Below are 14,515 nucleotides of genomic sequence, written 5' to 3'. Positions count from 1 at the left end.
GGAAATGCCGAACCGGAGCCTTCAAAATGGGTGTCAGTCAGTCACTATCTGTCAAAGTCAATTTGTTTAAGAATCATTGACAATCATCAATGGTTAATGCCCTTGCATAGCTTAACAGGCTATTGCACTCCGCCATACTTCTGTTGCCGTATTGCATGTGCACCCTTCGTCACCTACGTTATCATTAACTGTATAAGGGTCTATATTGCTTTGAATTATTCTCATAACAAAAACAATTTCATTGAGGAAGATGATCAATTGGTGCAGTCCATTTCTGTTTCTATAAGGCAGTTTTACATTATATAATATATTATTTTAGATCCATGTGGGCACTAAAATATAATATAAATCATATTATGTAATAATATTATATTTTATTATTATTATTATTATTATTATTTAATATTATGAAATAACCAACAAGGACATTTTCATATCCTAAACCTGGTGGCTTTAATCACTGATGGGAAACAACAAATATCTGTGCTTGTGTCCTCAACATTTGCAGTAATACCAACTGAACGATGGTACATGGCCAAATTACATATTTGATTGCTTGCAGTGTGTATTACTGTCCTGTATTAGTAAGCAGCTGTGTATGAAATAGGCACTTTAGGCAAGAACAAAAATCAATTTTTGGCTTGTTCAGCTCATAAACCATAAATACACAGTATAATGCCAATTCACCATCCACAGCACAATTTGCATAAGATTACCAACTGGGTCAACACTGTTTGTGCCTGCAATGTGTTGCAGACTAAGAGACCAGAGAAGGATGTAGAGCCTTTGAGATGTAGCCGGCGCTCGTAAACACCACGACGTATAAATTTAGGTCAGAATATTGTTCCACCTCTCCTCTCCCAGTCCCTTTAGAGTTTATTTAAAAAGAGCGGAGAAAGACAGAGTGCAGGGAGAGAATGGAGGGCGACTGCAGTAAAAGGACGGAGACAACATTAATAACATCCTCCGTAATCTGCTGATGGACTCAATATTGTTTACCCTGTTCTCCCCGGTGAGGAGCTGCGTGACGCTGACAGACAACTACACTTTTAGTTGTTCTCATTTTAGATAGTGGAGATAATCCTCTTTCTCTGTCTCACTGCCTAGGTTTATCGCTCACACAGGAAGCATCTATCTAGAGCAATACTTTCATTAATACCTAAAACACAGACCCAGATACAGATTCCAGATACAGCTTGATAAAATAGATTGTTGTAGCGTTCCTAAATAATTTCTCTTGTTCTTCAGATAGTAGCTCTGATATCAGATGATCGTTGTTGGTTTTACAGACGCATTTGTATGAACTGTTTAAACTTTAACATCGTGATATACTATGTGAGCACAGGCTTGAAACCACATATGAATTGTCAAAGCAAAATGTCATTGTCTGTGGCCATACCTTCTTAAAGGAAAACTTTAGTATTTTTCAATCTGTATCCTATTTTCCCTATAGGAAATAGGACTATCGACAGAGAGGGCTGCAGCTGTGGCTGCAATATAAACACACAGGACATTAAGGACCGTCAGTTTACGTCCCCTAAAAGTGCTTGTTTTGTTGTACCTTTCACTTGATCCAGTCTTTGTTATTGTGTGTAACCAAGTCTCACTCAAGGAGAAGTCTCTCTCTGAAATCTCACAAGAGGTGGCTTGTTGCAGGAAGACAGCGAGGGACACATCAGTGAGAGTCGGAGAGAGGAATGCCTGGAAGAATGTGTTGTGCTGGAGATGTTAGAATTTAGTAGGAGAGGGTTTGGTTATTAGCAAAAATCAACAACATTCATTATGTTATTAAAATATTTATATCATTTAAGTTATTAATTAATATAAAAAATGATAGGGCACTACCCCAGAATCAGAGGCCAATCGCCAACCTGTGCATCTAGTGTCAAAAAGGGGTGTTCATTTAAAAATGTTAATATCTAACAGCTGTTTTACATAAGTAAGTTGAACACTGAAGGCTTGGGTCCAAAAACTGACCTTCACAGCCAGCAGTTATTGCAACACATACAGAATGATCAACGATAACTGCGCTTTAAAGCACAACAGAGTTTATTTAACTTTAGCAATACTGATGGATAATTAATAACACTTCAATTAATAAATGTTTTTTGCTAATAACCAAACCGGCTCTTACCAAATACCAACAGAGTAAATTCTGGCAGCAGCGCTCTCTGTCAGTACTGGCCTAATTTTCAAAAAATTCCCGTCTCCAGTCGTTACTTAATGCAAAACATAGGAAATATGGTCCATGTTAAAAAATACCAAAGTCACCCTTTAAATCAAGTTTCTATACACACTTTACATTGTTCACTTGTACTTTCATACATAACTTACTTTTTTGAAGTATGGGAAGTATTAAACAAATACAGTTTATATTCTTCAAAAGACACATTTAAAAATTGTAAGCTGTCTGGCATATCAAGAACCATCAAAACCACTTTTTATCAAATTAAGGACCTTAATATTTTGAAACTTGGTAGTCTTTAAAACAGCATAAAACATGTACTGAATGTATTGTTTGGTTTTAATTATCCCCTTTTTGTTTTGTACTGTTTATTTAATATTACTGTTAATTATTTACAAACTGAAATAATTGCCATTTCAGTATCAGTTAAATATAATTTTCTATCTTCCCCTGCAGTGTTGAGGTTCGTCGGCCCTACAGATAACATCTACTCCTGCAGTTTTGTCCAGATGTTGGAGCAGAGGCTGGAAAACGCCTTCGATGAGGCTCAGGACAAAGTGCTGGAGACCTACAACAGGCTCACTGTGGAGGTACCACATTGGCTCATGGGGGCTATTTTTAGTACAAAGTGCAGACAGTCAAATATGTCATATTTGCATGCAGCATGCTAATCAGGCTAATGTGAGTAATGAAGCTGGAGGTAAAATTCTGGACGCTTGCAACAATGCAACTTGCAACATGCCCGCTAGATTATGACTGCATTGTTGCTCTTCCACAGTGTGTGTGTGCTTTCCTGCAAATTAACACACAAAACACAGAATATAGCTCTGTAATTATTCAATAAAAGGTCACAATAGTCAAAAAGGTTTGGGAGCAATTTACATTTTAAGGAGGGAGTGATTGTAGCAGCATATATTGGTTTATTTCCACAAACAAAATCAAAGATCATTCCTCTGTAGTGCTGCTTTATGATTAAACCCTTTCAATTATTCTTCCTCTCTCCTCTTTCTTTCTCTCTTTCTCATCTCTGTGACTGTTAAGGTACTCTCATGACTGCAGGATATACATGCACACGCCACCATGATCATAAACTGGGTCTCAGCAAGCAGAGGCAGATATAGGGTCCATTCATAATTCATCCTCTGAAATATTAACACTCATGGAGGAATGTGATGGGAATTCCTCGTATCTCGTATCATCATCTGCTTTGCTATGGTGACTCAGTCACATTGTTTTCAGAGCGCCACACAGGTCTTATTATAGAAAGAAAAAAAACATTGTTCATTCAAAGTGTCGTACTGTGTCTGGAGCTCTGTTATGCATTCTTTATGGGCATCTGAGACATTTGGTATGATACCATTAAATATTTCTGTATGAATGTTTGAATTATACATGTGCTGCCGGTTTATGTGTTAGCTATAAATAAAGAATTGCATAATTATTCCAATATTGCAAAAATGGTGTGTTTCTCAGATCCAGAGCGTGTCCCAGGATCCAGGCTCTCCGTCAGTCTCTCTGGTGTATGTGGTGAAGAATCAGGATGCAATTCTTAACGGGACGATCTCCAGCGGCCTCCTCAACCAGCTGACCGCAGAGCTGGTGGGATACTTTCTGTTCTACCCACCCATGGTCATCGCTGAGCGTAAGTAACACCACAGCACACCTTAAGGTCCTCAGAGACAGCCATGGTGATGACACATAGGTCTAACTAATAATCAGTATATTTGAGTGTCATGTCAACTGTCTGATTAATCTGCTGCCTTCATCACTGTTGTGCAGTCATTCTTTAGCTGGTCTACAGATGAACTCTTATTAACAGTGGCCTGTGAAATTTTCTTTTAAACAAACAAAATAAATGTTTACATTCTGTGTTTTTAACCAAGATGCATGAGGTGTATGCCAAGTGGCAACCTCTAGGGCTGTAAAATGAAGCCAAAGTGGAAGTGCATAAACTGCAGTTCTTCGAATGGCCACTTGAGGCTGGCTCCAAAAGCGAGACAAATATTCAACTTTTGGTCTCCAAACCTAATTTTTGTAGTTCATGACAACTGTAGCTGGGCTGAATTTTTATATAACTGACCTGTTTACATTTCATTAAGGCTTAAACTTACTCATAAGTAAGGGTGTGGCTGCTTTGATTGACAGGCTGTCTGCAAGCCGATGCTACGGCTAATGAGTCAGATCCACCCCTCACTCCTCCACAGCTCTACCCTCTTGTTCAAGAATGGTTAATTCAATACCAAGATCTTGACAGCCAAAATGCCAAACTTTAGACTGCAAAACGGGAATCCACAAACTGACACACCTATTTTAAAATATGGTGAATCCTTTAATTTTTTATCTCCACGCTTGATAACTAACAGTCTTTTTCTTCTACACCTTTGTTGGCACATTATTAAGTTTCTTTCTATGTTTCTGCCAACAACTGTTGATCATCGGAATAGCATGAAATCAAGAAGAGGAATGTGCATCATGTTGCTTGGCCCATATGTGTGCATGAACACTCATAAAAACAGTGCTCTATAGCACTATGACAAACCTCCACGGGTTACTCCAAATGTCCACCCCAATAAAATGCCCTTTGAATTGAGATTTGTTTAAAAAGACTTTCTACCAACATGACAGTCCCCTCTAGATATCCTCTGGATTATCTAGGGTAATGTGGAAAACAATCCTGGAAAGACACGCTTCTCTTCTCCTCCTCCTCCTCTCCTCCACTATATTAGGGGTAGATATTAATCTCAGAAGTGGATATCTCAAAACCTGAATAAATATAACTAGAACTATTTGCATGACTAGATACCACTACTGGTGTGTGAGAAAATTAGATTTTATGCCTATGTACTGGTGACAGCCATAGACTGTTTCTTCATTTTTGGAACAAATGTCCACTTGGACTCAAGGATTAAGTGATTAGATTTTGGTGGTCAAAGATCACTGTGACTTTACAGAGCATGTTTTTGGCCATAACTCATAACTAAAGAAGTCGTACGCTAATTATGAGAACATTTCACACAAATGTCTAATAGGATAAAATGATAAAGCTGATGACATTTTATATCCAAAAGGTTTTGCAAAAACACTTTTCTGGCCATTATTCAACATCATAACTCGGGAACAGAAGGGGAGACATTTGGTCAGATACTGAATTGGTGACACTAATCTCGAGTGCCCATCTTGAAACTGTGATATAGATCTTACTATAACTATATACAACAACTGCAACTATTACTATAGCTCCTCTATGCTGGGTTGAAGATGTGTGTGAAGCATCCATGTTTCACCCAAAAATATGCCTAATACCTTTTATCAAGTTCCTTCAAAGTCTTCACTACAAATATTTAAAGAGTCTAGACAGACATGGATGTAAACTGCAACTTGACTGGTTGGTGGAGGCATAAAAACATGAGGCAATAATTCTGTTTCGGTTTTGTTGAATTGACCCTTGAAAGTAATAATTCATACAATAGCAGATTAGTATGAATCATGCCAGTGAACATACTTTTGTTGTATTTAATTCTGTGTTTAATCCAAACAGTTCTGATGATCACAGTGCTCTCTATACAATTAAAGCTCACATATATTTATGGAAATTTGCAAGTGAGGTCATCTGGCACTTTGTGTGGATCCTTTGGGCAGCCAGCAGCTACATAAGTTGGCATCGCTGCTCGTGAACATAACATCCTTTGTTCATTGCTCATTTCTAAGCAATCACATCAACACAGAGTTGTTTTGCTCCTATGGCGACACATTAAGACATGGCTAGCATTGTCTAACCCACAATTAATGGTGCGTGGCCAACAAATTAAAGTTCAGTCAGAGTGCTTGATACTCATTCACTTGATGTACCTCCAAGCCATCTTCTCAGAGGCACTGCTGGGCAATTATGATGCATTTGTAATTATTCACAGAGTGCTGTTAGTGGAAAATGAAAATGAGTAATTTATCTGTGGATGGGGCACGTGGCTCTGACAGTTGCAAACACAAATATCCAGTTTGTAATGTTATGCTAAATGCTGCAGTAACATCAACTCATCCTTTTGAGTCAATGCACCATGCCAGAGCTTATTTTCATGACCCTATCGAAAACAGCATTATGTCTGCCATTTTAGGAGTTTCATTCAAAGTGACATTTAAGAGCGCTGAGGTACATCACAAAACAGGATTGGTGTTGACATTCTACTGACTTGACATTATGTTGTCCTAATGGGTGTTATTTTAGCTCACTCTGACACACTGCATGATGCTCTCCCCATTAAAGCCAGTGTTTGTTTCTAGTTTTAAAGGTGACTTTTAGACGTGGAAATCTTTGTTAGAATTTGCATCATCTCTCTAACTGTTATACAAAAAAATTCTTCCTCTTTTGCATTATAATCTCCAAAGTAAAGAGCACACTAACAGGCTTGGCCGTGCTGATTTGTGTCTTTTTTAACAGCAAAAAAAAAGTCTAATGTGGCAAGGAAGTGTTAGAGGCATATTTTTTTCCTAACTAGCTTTGGCGTTACCCTCGGGCTGTGAAGGTTGACTTGAAAACACAACAAGGATAGAAACTGTGCCCACATCCCTGCTCCGTGCCTTTGTATGAGCTTTTCAGCAGCAGCAAGGGAACAAGTGTACAGAGCTGAGCCTGAATCCCGGGAAAGATTGTTTTTTTTTTTTTTTACATACAGAGCTTTATTTCGGTCTTGAAAGGCTCACCAGACAGAGGTTGGAGGTAGGATGGAGGACTGCCAGCAGTAAAGGATTACAATGTTGACACAAAGGAACAAAGATATTTCGAGCTGAAGAGGGGACAGAAAATGACCTAACCCGGCCTAGTGTGTCTCAGCTGGAGTTGTCCCGGTGATGAGAAGGCCACTCCTGCTGTTTGTGTTCTTACCACAGAGCCTTACGTTAGGAAGAGTCAGGCTTCTTTATGCTAATTTTATAGTCACTGCCTAACAGTTGTTGTCCTGCCTGCTCTCTGTAGCAGTGTGCTGCTGGGCTGAGACAGACTTCCATAGTCATATGTAAGATGCTTTCAGCAAAACAGACTGCTGAGAACCATAGAGTCCACTGCAGGGCATTGAATGATTCATGATTTAGCGTATGTTTGACCTGAGGGGAATTCAAGAATACTTTATATTGTATAAGTAAAGTAGGATGTCAGATGATATTATGGCCTCCAGCACAGAAGAGACCTCAGATTTGAACCCTGTCATTAATGATTACTAATTTGCTTTTCCACATACATTTAGAATGAGACATAGTTGTGGCCTGGACTATTTGACATATATCCTTCGCCTTTAAAGATGTACATTGTAAACTTCCATCCATTTCTAGACAAAAAATAGGACAGAAACAGACAGGTGAACAGGATAAACATTTAACAAGAATTACCGTCAGAAGTTTTTGTGTCAGAAGTTTTCTGAAATTTCATGTTGAAATATGCAAATGAGGTATTGCTAATTTAATATGCGCTTTTTTGCAAACATTTCCAGAACAGAAATCTGAACTAAAATAAGCAACTGAATCTGTATTTTGGACATTTACCTTCCACTGGTTTGAAAGAAGACATGTTGTGGAAGCAAAATAGCCCAAAATCTTAAAATTGACCAGTTCATGAAAAAGTGTTTTCAACTGTAGCGGTAGTAGGTTTAGGCTACTGTAGTGCTGCAACAGTGGCCCAAATGACTATCATGTGTGAGGGGTCATGCATTGTCATGAACTCATATGAAACATGTTTGCAGTAAGAGAGTCACCATAAGAGAGTCACCATATCCACATATAATATGTCGATGTAATTGATGTGCAGTTTGTTGTCAATTGCTGCCTCCAAGTTTACAAAAGTAACTGATAAGTTCTGATTTAAGGTCAGGGAAATATAACGGTTTCAATCTTTCTTTAACCTAACTCATGTGCTTTGAGTTGACTTATAACCATAAAACTTTATGCTATGGTGATCAAGAAACTTCTACAAAAGGTTGACAGTAACTACTTTGCGTATACGTTCATTAACAACAATTTCCCATATATTATAATAAAAAATGTTGTAATGAGGGCAGCATTAGACAAAAATATTTGGTAATGCACTTCAGGTGTATATTTATGATTCAATTTTTAGAAGGAAGCAAGGTATTCCTGGATACTTTTTATTGGCAAAATGTTGGCTGGTTGAAGTATGACTACAGCAGGCATAGGCCAGATCAGGTCCAGTAAGAGTCATTTTGTGTTTTGTTCCGATGTGCAATCATTCAATCTGTCTCTCTCAAACATTAGTTATCTTAAAAAGACACATGACAATAGACATTAATTACAGTAAATGTTAATCACTGCAGCAGTACACACAGACATTTGTTTTATTTAACTGCAACTATTAAAAGACATTATGAACGGCCATGGACCCCATAGATGAGCCTCTTGAGCTCAGTTTGTATTCCGCTCCAGCCTCTAATGCCATCTGTGAGATTTTAAAAAGGGCAAACAGCTGTACAGCTCCTATCATCTGAATCATGCCATCGGCAATCTGTTGTCCATGTCCCCTGAATGAGCTAATTTTAGCCTGGTGAGATTAGATTAGTATCTATTTGTGCAAACTCTCAACACCCAAAGGGCTAAAACATCACACTTCACATGGGCACATCCAAGCCCACTTGGCATCACCACGAAAACCCTGTTTGTTCCCTTAAATAAGAAGCATCTTTTACTCATCCTGAAGCAGACAAATTATTACAGAATGTTTACAGATTGATTAGATTAATTGTGGGTTGAAAAATGGCTGTAAATATTCACAGATACATGAGTCACAATAGTGAATAGTCCAGACATGTATTGGTGCAGACGCATTGGCTGTGGTTTATACTGAGAGCATCAATGCATGATCAATTCTCATGTGATCAAAGCCGCCTGGATATCGACCTGCACTATCTGCTTACATGTGAGGGAGTCTATGTGGGCATCTGCCTGCGTGTCTACAGCATGTAACAATTTAACTGGAGACTCACTCACAATTTCTTCTTTGGTCAATAACAGAAATGTGCGGCCCTCTTTCCCACTCCCCTTCCAACAGTAGAGCAAATTTATACACTGCAGTGAAGGCAGATTAAAGACAGTCATGATGTCCTTTTTTTTAGAATCAGAGTGGGGTTGGCTTTTACTTTCGCCTGCGAGTGTGTTAACAAAGGCTAACCGACCATCCTGCATAGTATACCTTTAACATCACATTACATCATGAGCTTTGCTTAATCTAATGTAGTTTGAAGATCCTTTATCTTGGATAAGATTAATTGCTAAAGTTTTTTTTACTTGTTTTGTTCGATAACACATTTCTATTAATTCATTTATTGCCGTAACTGCTTATGTTGTTGGGGGTCGTTTGGGGGCTGGAGCGTTTCCTAACTGACACTGGGTGAGAGGCAGGGTACACCCTGGACAGGTCACCAGACTATCGCAGGGCTGATATATAGAGACAGACAACGCTCACATTCACACCTACAGCCAATTTGGAGTCACCAATTAACCTGCATGTCTTTGGACTGTGGGAGGAAGCTGGAGTACCCTGAGAAAACCCACAGTGACACAACAGATTGCTGATGGCATGATTCAGATGATAGGAGCTGTACAGTTGTTGCACCACCATGCTGCCAATTCCTACACATTACATTACATTTTTCCTTTTTTTGGTCATTTGTTTGCAGTGCACATATGAAGGATGTTTGATTATACTCAGCAGTTTGCAAGATTCTTTGATGTTAAGTTGTTATTGTATTAATATGGTATGAGTCACAAATGAAGCATATGATGTAATTTGAGTCTCTGTCTGTGCTGTGGTCATACTGAAGACCCAGCTTGTCTTCTGTTAATTCCAAAAAGCTGCTGCTGAGATGATCAAAACATGGATTTTTTATGGGCAGACCTACTCAGCTGGTTGTTAGGGAATGCAAATGTGTGGTTCTTACATGTTGGATATACAGTAGCTTGAGTCAGTGATGGAGAGAAGAATAAAAGACCATGTATTTTCATAAAACTGCCATTTGTTTTACTTTGAAAAATAGAGCTGGCAATATTCTATATTTTTCCTCATGTTGATGAATGAAAGAGACAAAACGATTAAAACAAAACGATTAAAACAACATTTATTTGATTCAGTCACTGCCTGTGTGCCAAAGCAGCCGCAGCCAAAAACACATCAATGAGCCACATTGTGAGCCGCACACTGTAGTTTACTTCCCCACATACACCGTCCTGCGCTGTAAATACTCACCAGAGCACCAATTGTGTATTACATTGCAGTCAGAAATAGTCCTTGAACATTTGCTAAAACATAGTAGTTTTTGAGGCTTTGGAGTATGTTTTTGTGTAACACATTTTTTAAGAATGACATCTTCCCTAAGAATGACTGATTTTTGGGCTGAGTGTCACAGACAGACAGACTGGAAGTCATATTTGGAGAGCCACAATTAATTGTTGGTCTTCTCAAGGGATTTGTTGACAGTAAGACGAATATAGACTAACACCAGCCTCTTCCTTTAAACCTCTTATTTTACATTTGCTTATCAATAGATTGGAGCAGGAGCTTTTTCTGTTTTTTCCCCTAACACTGCAGCGTTAATGACATGAATGTGCTGGATTTGTCGGCCCGCTGAGCTGATTCTCTAAAGAGCACTGAATGCGTCTGAACCGTAACACTTCAGTGCTGTTTGTCTTAAGTGTTTATGTGAGCGTGTTGTTGAGGAAGAGCTCAGAGTGGATGTAAATGTGCTCACGTACAGAAGCATCAGGAAGGTGGCAGCAGACAGGCAGACAGTGAGCGTGCTCAACAGAAACACTCGCTGGTATTAACAGCTACCGCTGCTGCAGCGCCATTGACTCGAGCTGAACACAACTCTCGGCAGACAGCCAGCTCGGAGGAGTTAGGTGGAGACAGATGGTGAACCAGGCAGATGGGAAATAAGGAGGGAGAGGTTGAAGGATGAGTAGGACACAGAAAGAGGCTGACGGACTGAGGGGGTGATGATGGGTATGATAAAAACGGAAGGAGACAGTCGGCTGGATGGAAAGGAACAGGCGTTTTAGGAAATGAATAGGCTGACAGGTAAACAGGTCGAGAACGAGGCCGGTGGAGAAGCACGCAGGCAGAAAGACAGGGTGATAGCTGGTGTAGATGGAGAGAGGAAGCAGAGAGTGAGTGGTAAGAAAGGTTATAATGAAACCTGACAAGAAGTGTTTAATCGTATTTTATCTCCTCCTCTGCAGATCTGCTGCTACGGCACACAAAAATCCTGCTGTCATATTTAAATGGCTTCCGTGGATCTCTTAAAAAACTTTTAAACAACTCATAATAAATAAGTATATATGAAATAAATACATGAATAAAAAAGATTTCCTAAACTTGACTCAGGAGTATTAACACCCCAATTAAAGACATTTAACACATTATTTAGGTTTAATTTCTGATTTTCATGTTGATGCTATCAAATAAAATCTTATTTTTTTGTGCAAATAGGCATCTCCAAGTTCAGCTGAAGCCCATGTGAGGCTTTAGCAGTCTGAATGAGACAAACAGAAATGTTCCTTTTTTTTTTTTTTAGCATATCGGGAATTTCTTGTCTAACTTGGAGCTGTCACATCATGTGCCTCAACAAAACAGAGAATACCTGAGGAGAGTATTAGGTGATATTACCCAACAGTCTGACATTTTAAGGCATGTTTGCGCCATAGACTGTTTAAAATAATAGATGTAGCCACTTTGACGTCACTGATTGGTTTGTGGACTCTATTATAAAGCCTCAAGTTTGGCATTTTGACCATCGCCATCTTGTTTTTTTGGAGCCAGAAGTGACTATATTTGGACAAGAGAGGGAGAACACTTAGTGTTAACTGCTAACTTAGCTATTCATTTATAGCCATGGTTAACTATGATAATACTAATACTACTGCTTATTTTTATGAGCCAATAACTGCCTTAAAAATATTAAATCTAAACGTACAGTGCTTACAACAAAAACTGAACGTTCTCTTTTAGTACAACCAAACTTTTTTAGGCAAACAAAATGTTACAGTTAACTTTCATGAACAGCAAACACACCGAAACAGCAACAGATATGGCCATGCCCTAGGATTGCGGCATGGTTACGCCATGGAAATTTCCAATATGCTAATAAATAAATAAATAAATAGAAACATTTCTGTTTGTCTCATTCAGACTGCTAAAGCCTTAAACTTTGGCTTCAGCTTCAAGCAACATTGTTGCCGTGGTAGCAACTTGTCAACAGGCAGAACCCACCTGTCACAAAGGGCCACGTCCTTCATTATGTATAACTTTAAGCCTTAATAAAATGTAAAGAGTTATATAAAATTCATCCCCGGTACACTTGTCATGAATGATAAAATTAGCTATAAAGATCAAAACAGTTTTTTGTACCAGGCTGGTAACGTGTTAACTTCTGCTGTAAAGTTGGACATTTTAACATGAGGGTCTGTGGGAATTGACTCTGTTTTGGAGCCAGCCTCAAGTGACCATTTGAGGAACTGCAATTTGTGGCACTTTGGCTTCGCATTGTCTTAACATACCAGCCCAGGAGGTTGCCGCTTGGTTTCTTTGGTTTGTCACATCTTGTTAAAAACAAGATAAAATGATCCATCTATTTTTTTTTTTTTTTTAGAAAATTGTTTTAAAAAGGTGAAAAGGAAGTAGGAGATACTTGCCTTAACTGTAGTGGCACAATTGTAACATGTACGTTTTTCTCTTGCTACATTATGTCAGCATGAGGTCATCATGTAAGTATGTGGCCAGCACTAAACATCCCTGTGAAATATCAACAGGATCCATCCACTCTGCATCCAGCAGCTCATTCATAACAGGTGTTACATTTTGCCCAGATTTGTGAACACATCTTAATTACGTAACGTGTATATTTATAATAATATGTATGTAAAACTATATATTCCGGCAGGTTGTCAATAAAACTTGCAAATATAAATGGACTATGTGGCTGTGGCATAGACCGTAAGGCTTAGAGATTTGGGGTGTTGCTTGGTTGACCCTCCAGGGGTCAGTGTGCAGTTACACACAGGCCTCCCCAAAAAGCATGTGCTCTGTGGTCAGTCAGATGTTATTCAATTCTTTTCTGATTTAGGTTAGAGTTGTACAGTGTTTTTGCAACTTCCATCAATCAAATTTGCTAACTATGTAGGTGTAATCAATGTATTTGCGAGCAAAGAAGGAAATGGATCCGCCACATTACATATATACACTCACCAACCACTTTATTAGGTACACCTGTTTAACTGCTTGTCAATGCAAATAGCTAAACAGCCAATCGCGTGGCAGCAACTCAGTGCATTTAGGCATGTAGAAATGATCATGACAACCTGCTGAAGTTCAAACCGAGCATCAGAATGGGGAAGAAAGGTAATTTAATTGACTTTGAACATGGCATGGTTGTTGGTGCCAGACAGGCTGGTCTGAGTATTTCCGAATTAGCTGATCTACTGGGATTTTCACACACAACCATCTCTAGGGTTTACAGAGGATGTTCTGAAAAAGAGAAAATATCCAGTGAGCGGCAGTTCTCTGGGTGAAAATGCCTTGTTGATGCCAGAGGTCAGAGGAGAATGGCCAGACTGGTTCAAGATGATAGAAAGGCAACAGTAACTCAAAGAACCAGTAGTTACAACCAAGGTCTGCAGAAGACCGTCTCTGAATGAACAACACGTCGAATCTTGAAGCAGATGGGCTACAGCAGCAGAAGACCACACCGGGTGCCACTCCTGTCAGCTAACAACAGGAAACTGAGGCTACAATTCACACGGGCTCACCAAAACTGGACAATAGAACATTGGAAAAACGTTGCTTGATCTGATGAGTCTCAATATCTGCTGCGACATTCAGATGGTAGGGTCAGAATTCGCCGTAAACAACATGAAAGCATGGATCCATCCTGCTTTGTATCAATGGTTCAGGCTGCTGGTGGTGGTGTAATGGTGTGGGGGATATTTTCTCAGCACACTTTGGACCCCTTAGTACCAACTGAGCATGGTTTAAACACCACAGCCTACCTGAGTATTGTTGCTGACCGTGTCCGTCCGTTTATGACCACAGTGTACCCATCTTCTGATGGCTACTTCCAGCAGGATAACGCACCATGTCACAAAGCTCAAATCATCTCAAACTGGTTTCTTGAACATGACAATGAGTTCACTGTAGTCCAATGGCCCCCACAGTCACCAGATCTCAATCCAATAGAGCACCTTTGGGATGTGGTGGATATGTGCATCATGGATGTGCAACTGACAAATCTGCAGCAACTGCATGATGCTATCATGTCAATACGGACCAAAATCTCTGAG

The 14,515-nt window shown here is 39.2% G+C and overlaps 1 protein-coding gene across 4 annotated transcripts in view; it reads left to right on the top strand.

The window, feature by feature from the left end:
- The window catches only part of kiaa1549la (KIAA1549-like a), a 130,798-nt gene that overhangs the window by 61,009 nt on the left and 55,274 nt on the right, over nucleotides 1-14,515 (top strand). For all 4 annotated transcript variants that reach the window (XM_078168183.1, XM_033635642.2, XM_033635641.2 and 1 more), the window contains exons 6-7: nucleotides 2,642-2,775; nucleotides 3,659-3,827. In XM_078168183.1, coding sequence (XP_078024309.1) covers nucleotides 2,642-2,775; nucleotides 3,659-3,827 — 303 coding nt within the window. The remainder of the gene's footprint in view (nucleotides 1-2,641; nucleotides 2,776-3,658; nucleotides 3,828-14,515) is intronic.

This window comes from Epinephelus lanceolatus, chromosome 5 (assembly GCF_041903045.1).
Source record: "Epinephelus lanceolatus isolate andai-2023 chromosome 5, ASM4190304v1, whole genome shotgun sequence".
Classification (NCBI taxonomy): domain Eukaryota; kingdom Metazoa; phylum Chordata; class Actinopteri; order Perciformes; family Serranidae; genus Epinephelus; species Epinephelus lanceolatus.
Note: the sequence above shows the minus strand (reverse complement) of the source record. Positions and strands in the feature narration are given on the sequence as shown.